The sequence below is a fragment of the Rhagoletis pomonella genome, unplaced genomic scaffold (assembly GCF_013731165.1).
Source record: "Rhagoletis pomonella isolate Grant_MI unplaced genomic scaffold, Rhpom_1.0 Rhpom_scaffold_00010, whole genome shotgun sequence".
NCBI lineage: Eukaryota > Metazoa > Arthropoda > Insecta > Diptera > Tephritidae > Rhagoletis > Rhagoletis pomonella.
In genome coordinates, this window is record NW_023458564.1 from 27806741 (window position 1) to 27820710 (window position 13970).

General features: G+C 38.7%; 1 protein-coding gene across 1 annotated transcript; it reads right to left on the bottom strand.

Annotated features, from left to right (window-relative positions):
• Positions 1-10222: 10222 nt before the first annotated feature.
• LOC118746201 (POU domain protein CF1A-like) lies at positions 10223-13855 on the bottom strand. Its single transcript, XM_036480019.1, is given in 1 exon segment — positions 10223-13855. A coding segment is annotated over 1 exon segment (2091 nt). The 5' UTR covers positions 13302-13855; the 3' UTR covers positions 10223-11210.
• Positions 13856-13970: the final 115 nt, after the last annotated feature.

Here is a 13970-nt window from a genome sequence, read left to right on the forward strand (position 1 = left end):
CATACATACGTTTTTTAATGTCTAATATTTTAAAAGAAAAGAAAGCCATGGATGCCAACACAAATGTTGGAAAATATGGCAATATATACGTACATAGCAATTGGATTATCCGCCATGAACGGTGTTCGAAAATTGCTTGTGAAAAAGTAAAGTCAGAATTTTAATGCCGCCACCGCCTAGGATTGTTCCATACCGAAAAAAATATACCCCTATTTTTTTTATGATATCAAAAAATATTTAGAGGTCGCTCGAAGTTTTCCATGTATTTTATATGGGCAAAAAACAACTTTTCGTAGAAATGGTGTAGAATTCTTGGAAATCAATATTTTTCGATCGGAAAACTCTGCTTCTCTTAAGGAGACTCCCAATAATAATACGCAATTGTTTTTTTAACCATTTTTTCGAAGTAACTATATTTTATAGGTCCGCCCAAAACACACAGAAAGTGCAATGGGGGAGCAATAAAAAATCTTTGGTATTAAAAAATGGTTAAATAAACAATTGAATTTTGATACTGGAAGTCTCCTAAAGAGAACCACAGTTTTCCGAACGAAAAATATTTAATTTCAAGAAGTCTACACCATTTCTACGAAATGCTATTTTTCCCCCATATAAAATATATGGACAACTTTGAGCGCTTTGAGCGACTTCTAAATATTTTTTTATTTCAAAATAAAAAATAGGAGTATATTTTTTTCCGATATTGAACAACCCTAGGGGTGGCGGCATTAAAATTCCGACTTCACTGTTTTTGGACCACTCTTATATATATACATATTAACAGCACAATGGGCGGTACGTAGCCTGTATGCTGCTTTCTACACGCTCTGTCTTATGTTTTAGTTCCGACAAGAAAAAATATATACACAGCAAGTTATGTCAATTTTTGATTGGTAACAAATTCTTAAACTAAAATGATTAAAAGATTTAACTTTTCTTCGCTAGTGCAGTCACTTTGTTTGGGCATTCTACCAAACATTTTACGCCGCCTGATAGCGCTAACGTTACGACTACGGATACCGCACTGGACCACTTGCTTGGGCTTACTTGAGACCTGTTTGAAACCGGAACCTGCGAGAAGCAGAAACTTGTATTAGCCATATTTTTGCGGTCCCTTGTTTCATAATTTTGTCCAAAAACAAGTTCCGCCGATATAAAATTTCTCCTCAGAAACTGTTTTTTGCATAACACTTTTATATTATTATATCGTCGTTTAAAGTACAAACCCGCGTATCGTATTTCTTCAAAACCTCGTAACTGACATTTGTGCCAAAAAATATATTTGCTCACCGGAAGGTCCGGGCATGAAACGCTTATCCATACATACTAAATTATAATAAAAGAAAGAACCGTTTTGCAATAAGATAGGTTTTACTCTCTCCTATAAAATTTGGGCAACCTCACATACGAGGCTTTGCATTTTCTTGATATGCGGTTTTATACTTTAATCGATGATATAATATTTTTTTTAAACTTTGATATACTGAAAACTCTTAATTTTAAATATTGGACTACGGCAACTAAATATATTTTGTCCTTATGTTCAACCGGTCTAAACCGGATTTCTGATGCGTTGCAATTCCGGCTCTAACAGGCTGTAGTCTACACATTACAAAGGCTACGCGTTAGGTTGAGTTTGTTATACAGCGAAATTGCGGCGATCAAATACATGAAATTACTTATCGCTTCTTGACGCGCAATACTTTACTTAAAAATTCAACAAAGCGATTTTTGCTGTTCAAGCCGTAAACATATTGATGGAGGATGGTTCCGTGCGCAGAAATGGAAAGCTTTTGACTGCCATTCAGCTGGGAGTGGACAGGAGTGATTCTTGTGTGTACGGTTCAAATTGCAGCTCACAATGGCCGGATATTTATATCCAGTCCACGTATCCTCTGAGTGAGAAGGCGTAAAAGTTCGCATGCGCTGGACTAGGGTCCCGCCACGTCAAAACCAATCCCAATGAAAAACAAAAAGCAGCCTCGGATTAGACCCCCTTTTTCCGATGACGATTACGGCAACCGTATTAAGGACTATGATTTGAGGGTATGCACCTGGAATATCCGGACCCTTAATAGGGAAGGTGCTGGCTTATGCCCTCGGGAAGACTAAGGCTGACATCACCACCATCCAAGAAATGCGACGTCTACTATAGTTGCCACGTAAAGGAGCCCAAATTCGGTGTGGGATTTGTGTGTCGGAGAGAGAGAAAAGAGAGGCCGAAATACGTGAGTACGAAGAGCTTGAAATCCTGTCCGACAGGAAAAACGCCCGAAAATTTTATTAGGGCGTTAGGCGACTAATTGAGGATTTTAAGACCAGGAGGAACTCCTGTAAGAAAAACAATGGTGACCTAGAGAGTGATGTCTAGAACGTGTTTAAATTATGGAGAGAACACTTTTCCACCCAGTTGAATGACAGCAGCACTGAAAATAGTGGAGACGGGCTCGGGTTCGTCGACGACGCTGGAATCGATATCCCACCGCCTTACTATTACGGCGGCGTGGAGCTGATAAGGGGCATGCATCAGCTCTTATGCAGAATTTGGTCAGATGAGCGCATGCCCGATGACTGGAATTTGAGTGTGCTCTGCCCAATCCACGCGAAAGGCGACCCCGCCTTTAAACTGATGTTGGAGAAAATAATACGGACCGCAGAACTGAACTGCTCAGGCACAATACTTTGCAAGAGCGTACAATTGCTGGCGTATGCCGACGACATCGATATTATCGGTAAAAACAAGGGCTACGTCTGTTCTGCCTTCTCGGGATTAGATGGAGAAGCAAGGCCAATGAGTCTGGTGGTGAACGCGGACAAAACGAAGTATCTCTTTACTTTGTTTATTTGGGAACCAGCATTAACACCAATAATAATGTCAGCCTTGATATCCAACGGAGAATCACTCTTGCCAAAAAGTGCTACTTTGGACTGAGTAGGCGATTGAGAAGTAAAATCCTCTCTCGTCGCACAAAGATCACACTCTATAAGTCACTCATCATGCCTGTGCTGGTGTATGGCGCGGAGGCATGTACAATGAAAACACATTATGAAGCGGCTCTTGGAGTTTTCTTGAGAAAGATTCTGCGAAGGATGGCGATGGCGATGAGATGTATGCGCTTTACAACGATGTACAATGGACAGAAACGCTCCTGCTCTGAAAGTATTTGAAGCGGGCCGCGATGCTGTTAACAGCGGAAGAGGAACGCCTCCTCTGCGTTGGAAAGACCAGGTGGAGAAGGACTTGGCACAGAAGAAATTGACTGGCGTGCTGTTTTGGACTCGTCCCAAATCGCTTCGGCGCTTACAGCGGCAATGAAGAAGAATAAAAAGAAGACATTGACATTATAAACATTTTTTCACATTGAGATCTTGGCGGCGAAATGGTATAGAAAAAGGAAGGTTGGTCTACCGGTGAACGAGGATAAGACAAAGTACCTTCTGGTGACACATAACACGTCACGTCAGTCTTGACAATTATGAAAAAAATTATAACTTTGAAGTAGTGAACGACTTTGTTTACCTAGTATCCAGCAAAAACATCACCAATTATGTCAGCTTGTAAATAAAGCGAAGAATAACTTTCGCTACTTTTGGTTCGATAGGCAATTGAAAAGCAGAGCCCTTTCTCGACGAACAAAAGATATGTTTTACAAAACTCTCATCATGTCCGCTCTTTTATATGGCGCAGAAACCTAAACGAGGTCGAACAAAGATGACAAGCACCGACCAAGTTTAGCTCATAAAAATACAACGATTGCGTTGGCTTGGATTTGTTGCACGCCTGGATGACGAGGCTCCGGTGAAAAGATATTTCGACTCGACAACCGTGGATGAACAACGAAAGCAAAGGCCTCCACGAAAATCTGCAAAGAAGAGAGGCAGTGGCGAAATTTTTGGCCCCGGCCCAAACCGACAAATAAGAAGAGAAGAAGGAAGAAAAAGAATATTTACTCCTTTAGATGTAAAGTACTGTTTTGGGTCAATTATTGAATCCATAGTGGATTCAATTTTCTGAAATCTGCGAAAATACTGCCTCAAACTTAAAATGTAAATTTGTGAAGTGACATTATTGAATCCGTCCGTGATACGTTTTCGTAGCGATTTTCTACGACATGTTAGTGATGTCGGAATACACTGAAACAAAAATCCATCTCTGGATCAAAGAAAAACTTTCCTTACTTTAAGGTCGCAAATTCTTCCGAATGAGTAAAAAATTCTCCCGAATGAGTAATTTTTGTTTGGAATGTGTAAAAACGTACACGAAAATATGGAACTGTGCATATAATCTATCATTTTGAAGAAATGCTGGGCATGAAAAGAGGATAAAACTTCTTTAGTGCTATTTCGTTCCCATTTTTCTTCATTTTGATTGCTGTTTTTCTTCAATTACGAAAATTTTTTTTGAGAGTAGAGTTTAAAATTTAGTAATCTTTAAAATGGTAAACAATAATGATAATGGTACATATCGTCCCGTTTCTGCCTTAACCTCGTATCTGCAATAGAGGTATTTTAGAGAGTGTAAGAAAAAATGCTTAATTTCTTCCCCTAGGATACAATAAACGCATTTTTTACTTAATATTTCTGGTTCCACTAACAGTAGTGAGCACCCTCATTAAGTCTTTGTTCTATTTACAAACAGTGCGACGCTTACAAAGCTGTTATAAGTGGTAATATTAGTTTTCCAAAAAATTTTAGATATGTGGTTAAGGCAGAAACGGGACTATTTGTTTTTGTTAAAGTTTTAAACTTGTTACATTTTGTTTATTTATTTATTTATTATATAAAATTGCAATTCATTATATTGGGATGCTGAACGCCAGTTAATGAATGCATGTTTGTCTATACAAAATCTAAATACAATTGATATTATAAACAAGTTAAACAATGCCATGAATTAACAAATAAGGGCTATTCTCGCAGTCTTGCAAAGCCCTTGCACGGTGCACGGTTTGCAAAGCTGACCCATAGGAAAACCGGTTTTTACCATGCAATCCGTGCACCGTGCAAGGGCTTTGCAAGACTTTGAGAATACCCCTATTGTACTTTCTAAGGCCGGCATTCATTTCATAGGAAATTTTTCCGGCCGTAAATTTTTCCTATTGATAAATATTGATGTTTATTGTTCGGGAAAAAGTACTGCGATCCCCAAGATCAAACGGGTGCGTATGATTAGCGTAATGAAATTTATGTGTTTTTAAAGTTGATTTTGGATGTTATAAGGTTAATAAAATTTAATTTACGTAGTCTATCTGCGTTTTTATTATGTTACCTCATTATAAAAAGCTGAAATTAAATAAACAATCATTAAAATTAGGCAGTCCATTTTAATTGTTTGAAATTAACTTACAGATATACTCGTACCCGGTGTCAACGTCCGCGTAATTATTTTCACGCCATAGGCGCCGGGTTAAATTTTAACTGTATCTATACTTTGCGCCATTTGATCGAAATTTCAAAATGTGACATTTGAGTCTGGCAACAATATTTTCGAGTTCACCCAGATTCAGTGATTGGAAATTTTTCATATTAGTAACGAACATTCGGATTCGTAACGAACATTCGGATTCGTAGATTTTCTACAAAGCATTCAAAAATCGACTCGATTAATATGTTAAAATGCCACAATAACGCAATAAAAATATTGAAAGTAAATTATTTTCTTAATTTATTTCACTCTGTTTGTTCACCTTGTTTTATCTTCATAAAATTTTAGTCAAGCTAATCGCTTTCACAAAAAGATAGAAAAACCACGGCCGTTTTTGTTAAGCAACTGTTGCGCATTGCAGTTGATACCTCGACCGGTCTCATTACATTTCCCACTGATTTCTGCTAGTTGGCGGAATCGAAGCATTCGATTAGGGATGCAAATTTCGAGGAATAACATCGATACATTGATAATTCCAACGCAAAAATTATTACTATTATTAGTATTATTATCATTATTATTATTAAATCCTAGTTAATTTTAAGAAGACTTTAGTAATTTTGAATCCCAACCAGTGCAGTCTATTGAAATGCAGTTGGAGAAATACTTACATATCGCATACCGTCTTCAAAAGAGTCACAACTCAAAATTTGGCATTTTTGAAATTATGCGCTAAAAATATACACAGACCTTTTATTTGCCTTTCAGCAAAAGCTGGAGCAAATTTTTGTTATAATTTGTTAAAAAAAAACCTAAGCTTAAGTCGTCCTTGCCCATATGATTAACATGTGCTACGAAATAGTTTTTCGCATTTTCTGACGAACGTATTATTTTGAGTTGTGACTCTTTTGAAGACGGTGTGCGATATGTATCTTCCTATATTTTTATGTCCGCGCTCATTAGAAAATAAATTCGTAAGGGTGGTGGGCCTAAATTTCAGGCCTGGGTTTATTGCTAGTTAAAAGCTCGAATAAATATCATTTTCCGTCACTATGGAATTATATGTATGTCGCAGACGGTTGGTCGGCCTTATTTGATAATTTGTTAACATTCCCAATCTTTCAGCCTAGCCACCATCATGTTTCGTAGCATCAACCAACCTCGAATGTGGAATGAAACGAAATGGGGCTGCGAATTCCGTTTTTTATTCAAACGCGCATAGCAAAAACAAATAACTAGTAGTAACTTGATTTTGTTGTTCTTTCTATTTTAAAATTCTTGAAAGAACAACCTTTTAAGCACTTCTGCACGTTTTTTTCTATATTGTTTCTAGCAGCCATAAAGTAAAATTTTATTACAATAAGGTAGCAAAAATTGTGAAAAAATAGTTACACAAAACCTTAATTTTTTCTACTTAACACAAAACAAGTTACTTGTTTTTGTCGTGTCACAAGAGTAATATTGTCGATTTTAATATGTTAGAAAAAAATGAATTCATGATCACTTATAAAATCTTCTAATGAAATCAATATCGCTAGCTTAGAGTAAAAAAGTTGCTAAGTCCCATTTTAAAAAATTTATAGGAGAGGAAAAAACTTCTTGTAGCCATTTTCTTCAAGTATTTCGCAAAACTTTAAATACAACATTCTGCCTGTTTAAAGCAAAGAAAAACTCTATACGAATCAGAAGGACTCCATCTTTAATAAACGATTACGTACTATTTTAGCCTTATCGGATTTTCGGTGCTTTTTGTAAACTTACCAAATTTTCCTTTCATTTAATATAAACGAGAATAAACAATACATTTTAAATTTCACTAGCCTCCTGTATCAAAATATGAGTTTTCATAAAAAGTGGACTTAGCAACTTTTCACTCTAAGCTAGCGATATTTATTATATAGGTGGCACAAAGTTCACTGAAATGCCAATTCCACTTTTTTCCAAAATTTAGTTTTTGATGCAGAATGATAGATAGTGCGAGACTACATCGATTTTTCGTCTCTCCTGAACAATTTCAAAAAATTAACTTGGCACCTTTTCACCTTTAGGTAACGCGATATGTACAATATACTTCTAGAATCTAGAGTAAAGTATAAACATTTCATGAGTATCTTCTAAATTTATACTTAGAAACGTTAAGTTTGGTGCCAGCACCTCTTTTGGCATGAGGAAAAATTTTGGAAGGTGCCCCGAACCCTACCTTGGAAAAATTGGCTTGGACCACTCTAATGTACATATGTAGATATGTATATAAAAATCAAATGTTTAAAATAATCGAATTCGAAATTAGAATAAATGTAAGTAGATATGGGCGCATGCAAATTTTAAAAAGAGATTTTGCGAATGTATTTCTTTTTTCAAAGGCAACAAACTTTGTGAATATAAACTTAAAATTCAAATTTTCTATTTTCTCGGCACAATCAGCTATGGTCAAATTTACGTTTTTCGATTTATTGCTAATATCACTGGGACTTTTTTATAAAGTTTTATATATATTCCATAGAGAGCGAAAAAATCCACATTTTCGTTTCCCCTTTTCTGACAAGTGAGTTAGATGCAAATTCTTTTAGATTACGAAAATTTCTGTAATTCTTTGTGATATCAGACAAAAATCACTTAATATCAATATATTTTTCGGTCGTGGGTCGTAACAACATCAACAGTGGTCGCCCTCGCCCCTCGGCAGGCAATGGCGAATCTCCGAGTGTATTTTTGCCATGAAAAAGCGAATCATAAAATCAGTTTGCCATTCGGAGGCGGCGTAAAATTGGAGAAGAAGCTCGGCCAAAGACTTAGCAAAAGAGTGTAAACGCAACAATATTTGTATTGTTATTATTGGTTATTCAAAAAAAAAAATTTTCATGTATAGCCGAACTCGCACGAGGTTTTAAAACGTCAAAATAAATCTGCATCTTATTTAAAAAAAAAAAAGCCAGTTGAAACTGACTTAGGTACTAACTGTTTGTTTTAACGTTATGACACCGGTATTTTTTAATACGCAACTCTGTCATTAAAATATTTTTCAATTAAAGCCACTTGAAAATCAGAGATAAGGATCTTTCAAAGCTCTTTGTGTACAAGCATTCGTCATCTATTTTAACTAAGTTTTCGGGCTACTTCTTATGAAAATTCATATTTATTTTATTAATATTAATATCTTTTAAAAATATGAAGAAACACTTAAAACTGTATCAATTTTTTTCCAAAAAGTTAAGCATCATAAAAAATATACGTGTCTACTTATTTTCTTAAGATGTTTCTATATGTATGTTTTTCTCTACACGTGGTTTGGTTACAGTTACTAAATCTTGTGTCGAGCGAAATATATTTAGATTACTCTTTTCTGAGTGCACTTACGGGATGTAGAATTCTTAACCCTTTCAGTACAAAAAATCAACCGTTTAAGCTAAAAATCTTAAAATTTGTATACCGGCTAATTTTTGGTCATTGATTTCAAAAATTTTATAAAACCGTTAGGTTTACCGTTATTGAGCGTCCAATATATTGGACGGAAGTTTTCTAGGTTTGCGAAATTAGAAATTATTTTGATTTTTTTTTTCTTGCGGGAAATATATTTCAAAACAAACAATAATTTTTATAATTTACAGAAGATTCAATAAAATTTTAGCAACAAAAGCTCTGATTTTCTAAAAAAAAAGAACTTTTAGCGCGAAAAAGCGTGTCCAATATATTGGACACTTCTACTGAAAGGGTTAAAATAAGGCGCCCATAATAAAAAGGCCGTGGCGATATGGGTAGATGCTAATACGAATATGTATGAAGATTGCAGTGAAGTGTTAGTGAAACAAAATTTAAGAAAACACCCACCACTCAAATCTGTTTCCGAAAAACGAAAAAAAGTAAACGCTTCATTATTTTTTACGAATTTGTTTAAAATAAACTTTATTTTACGACTTCATATACTATACTTATTTACACACGGCTTTTTCGAGCTTAGAAGCAAATTAATTTAATTTAATTATGTCTAATTCACAATTAACAATATTGACTTCCCACTTAAAATAGTTTTCTCTTTTTGTGTAAACAGATCAAACGAATTTAGATCTATAAAATAATATGACTAAGTTTTACTTAATATTTTACACTTAAACACAATAATTTAGTTGTATGTAAAAAAAAGCAAGCACAAAAGGAATTTTCCATTTCATTTATCACAAATAAATTTGTTGTTCTCCTTTTAGTACAGTGTGATATTTTGCAAAAACTAAGGGGAGAAATTAAGCTTAAGAAAATTTTTAACATTTGTTGCAATTAAAAATTTATTAAATTAAGATTTTTTTAGTAATGTTTACATTAGCACTGGATTTTAAAAGAAAAATAATTTGTAATTTATGTAAATAATATTGGATTAAGTAATTTTTTTTTTAGAATTTTGATTCTTCATTTGTGATAAGCGAAGACATTTCTAATTTCGCTCAAACTTTTGGTCTACATTTTGTTTTGTATCCTAGTGTTTACATACAGGTTTGAAAACAATGAGTTGCTATTGCCAGTTTTCTGTTGTTGTGTAGGTGTGTGTGTGTGTGTAGCTTGAGTCTCTACACCCGAAAAGTGCCGAAAAGCGCTGTCTAAACAAACTGAAACGTACATACTAACTAAACTTGGATTTGTTTCAGCAATTTTATCAATATCTATGTATGTAAAATATTGAATATCTACATATAAATAATTTACCTTCGGCTTAGGTATGTATGAATATGAGTGCGCGTTGTTCGGGCACTTAGCCCTTCACAAAACATGTGACCGTCACCGTTACAAAATATTTTGTTTGTTTTTAATATTTGCTGTGCACTTTTCGTCACTTTTTGGTGCATTGTTGATGGCGCTATTTAGTTGTTTGCAATTAGGTGGCTTTCGACGTTGTTTCAGCGCAATTTATGAAATTAAACTGAATTATTTGGTATTTTTAAATGTTTTTTTACAGTGTGAAGTTATGTTTTTAATTAAGAATGTCTTGATGTTGTTGTTGTTGTTGGTTTTGTTCTATGCGATTACCCACCGTTGCGCTCGTTTTGCAAAAATTTACAATTAACATTTACATTCATTAAACTATAAATTATTGCATGCATTTTTTAACATTTAATTCAGATGCTTACAATTTTTTGCCATTTTTCACATTTGCTTATCCTAAATGCAAAACTCTATTTTATTTTAATTTGTTTTTCTTAAAAACATCACTTAGTTTCTTGTTTGATTTTAATTGCATTAATATTTGCAAGTTTTAGAAACTTTCGAGTTTGTTTTTTTTTTGTTTTTTGCGTTTTATTTTTTGCTTCGATTATACATTTAATTCAAGATGTTGTTGTTGTTTTTGTTGTCTACAAGGAGAGCTTAAGTAGATCGTTATTTAGTACTTCCATACATCAACTGTGTAAAATTCTTTCTATTAAAGACTACTGCTACTTTTTATTCGGTTGTTACTTCATTTTTTTATTTACTTCATTTACTTAATAATTTTAAGTTAACACAGATTAATGCACTGGTATAGCTCTGGCAAATGGCGTACAACCGTCCACATACTTATTAACAAGTCTATTTAACTGGCCCACTGCCCTCTGAGCGATTCGTTTGCTCCCGTTTGGCGTTTGATTCTATGACTCGATCGTTGGGTCATATGGTCCTTTTTCAATAACAAATTCAGACCTTAACTGCACGCGTGGTGAGACCGCTCTTCTGCCTTACCGCTGTCATTTGGTTTCCCTATACGCCGCAACGTTTCAAAGCGCAGCGCCTAGTTCCTGGCTGATTTTCATCTTACGCGCTTCGCTTAAGACGACTCATACCCGAACCAGGCGGCCGACGCTGCCGCTGCGGCGGACGTGTGCTATTCACCGCTTCCGCCGAAGGAGTTGAAGTGCCTTACGCTTGGTGCCGCGGCACCGAATTGTAAACTCCATTCGAAGAGCCGGCGGGCATGTAGCTGTTGTTGTTGCTGCTGATGGTGATGCTGTTGCTGGTGATGATGATGATGCTGGTGTAGCGAATGCGGGTTTAGGTTGAGGTGATGCATGCCCGCCGCACTGCCCACACCCAGCACGGAGGACGCGGAGGAGGGCGATGAGGATGGCGCTTGCAAGGCGCCGCTACTGCTGCCTGCGCCGGGTGATGTTTGCGGCTGTTGCAGATGTTGGTGATGGGCGGCGGGATGTTGCAGCGCTGGGTGCTGCTGATCGCTGGTGTGAAAGAGGTGCGGATGGTGCGCGGGATTGAGGTGCGGGTGTTGATGTGGATGGTGGTGCTGGTAGCGCATCGGATCGATGTACATAGCGGCGGCTGCAGCGGCCGCTATCGATGACGCTTGCTGTTGCTGCTGTTGTTTCACCTGAGCCAAGTGATCACTATCGTTGTTATTGTTGTTGTTATTATTATTCGTACTGTTGTTGTTATTGTTATTATTGTTATTCGCAGCCAGGCCCGCACCGATGGGCGATTGCGGCGACAGCACATTGGTCGTCATCGTCGCCGAGGAGCCCGCAGACGACGACGGCGTATTTGGCGTATGTTGGCTATGTGGCTGGTGCTGTTGCTGCTGGTGTTGTTGCTGTTGTTGCTGCTGATGCAGCGATGCAGGAGTGGACGCAGCTGCAGCTGAGTTCGACTCCTGGATTTCTGATTGCTAGTGAGCCGCTAACTGATGCCCCCCCGCGGACTGCATGTTTTGTGGGCTAAGCATGGGCGGGCTATGGCTGTGACTGTGCGTGCCCATCGGACTGCCGTGCATATCGTGATGCGGATGGTAGCCGGCGTGCGGATGCATGTGACCCGGTGGCATGCCGTCCATCATATCGCCGCCCATTGTGTTCGGCGGAGTCATGCGCTTCTCCTTCTGCCGTCGGTTGCAGAACCACACCCGCACAACCTCCTTCTCTAGCTGCAGCGAGTCCGCTAGCGAAGTGATCTCTTGGGCTGATGGCTTCGGCTGCTTATGGAAATGTTGCTCAAGCGCGCCCTTTACACTCACCTCAATGCTGGTACGTTTCTTGCGCTTGCGTCCCTGCGCCGCGATCTTGTCGATGCTGGTCGGCGAGCCGGTTGTAGAGTCAGCCTCTTCGAGCCATTTTTGTAGAAGTGGCTTCAATTTGCACATGTTCTTGAAACTTAACTGTAGAGCCTCGAAGCGGCAAATTGTCGTCTGAGAGAAGACGTTGCCATACAGGGTGCCAAGCGCTAGACCGACGTCCGCTTGTGTAAAGCCGAGCTTAATGCGGCGCTGTTTGAACTGCTTAGCAAACGCCTCTAAGTCATCTGAAGTGGGCGTGTCTTCTTCACCGCCCGACACGTCGCGATCGCCTTGCAGGTGGTGATGTATGTGCAGCTGTGGCGACTCGCCGCGTAAGGCATGGTGGAGCGGTGCCACACCTTGGTGATGCGCTGCATGCGCTGGATGGTGCAACATACCGTTCATTGCATGGTGGTATTGCAACGGTGAACCGCCCGTCGGTGCGTAGTGGGCGGGAGCATGAACCGGTGCGTGCCATGTATGAGGGGATGCCATGCCTTGCTGAACCCGCGACTGCTGTGACAAATGTGACATTTCCTGCTTCACCGCATCTGCGGGATGATGATGTGTATGGTGTGTCATGGACGCCCAGGGATCGGAAGGATGTAAAGCGGTCCAGGGATTCGAGCCTAAGCCGCCTGTGGGTGTAATCGAACTAAGCCCTGTCGTAGAAAGACCCATCCCGCCGGCACCGCCACCCGCTCCGGACGCGCCGCCTACGACTGCATTCGGGCTGGGAGATGATGGAAGCTGATGGTGGGCAGCAGCGGCGGCGGCATGATGATGATGATGCTGCATGTACTTCATTTCGCCTGCATCGGCGGCAGACCGAGGCGATGAGGTGTGATAGCCACCGCCGCCCAGCGCCATGTCTAGGTCACCGCTGGACGGTGTCATATACGAGGTGGCGGCCATCCCCACCGCTCTAGGGCTATTCAAGCCCTCCACGCTGGCGGGGTAGGGCTCCAAGTTGGGGCTCAGTTTAACGACCTTGAAAACCGATCTATCGAAAGGAAGACCAGTGTCCCTATGCTCATTCCACTCGAACCGTGAGGCAACCGTCTTGAAGTCTTTTCGTTCAACGTACACAGGCGAGAATTCGATGACGACGATTTGTAGGGAGCAGCTCGCGACGGCTGCTCGACGCAGTGGGGGAAGTTAAAATCTGTTTAGGCACCGAAACGTGAACTGCTGTCAAGCAAAGCTTTACAGCTGCTATGCAACAAGTTGTGCGTTGCTGGAAGTTTGTTATGCCGACGGCTAATACACTGTGAACGAACCGTTGAATTGAAGGAGAAAATTGGCTTGGAAAATCGTGGCTGACTAGTAAGCGGGTGCTGGCTGTTAATTTTAATGTGAGCACTGGCAACACTGTTTTTAGCTTTTTACGGCGTTCTCACTCTCGTACACAATTTTATTTTAAATTTAGTTTTTGGTAATGCTATTAAAAAAAATTTAATAAAACTCGATTTATGTACGCTCTCCAGTCATTTAATGCACACATATTTATTATTTAATTTAAATTTTTTTTATCAGCTCAACTTGCTTTTAATTTTTTAGATATACTTTTTTCCTTAAGACCCA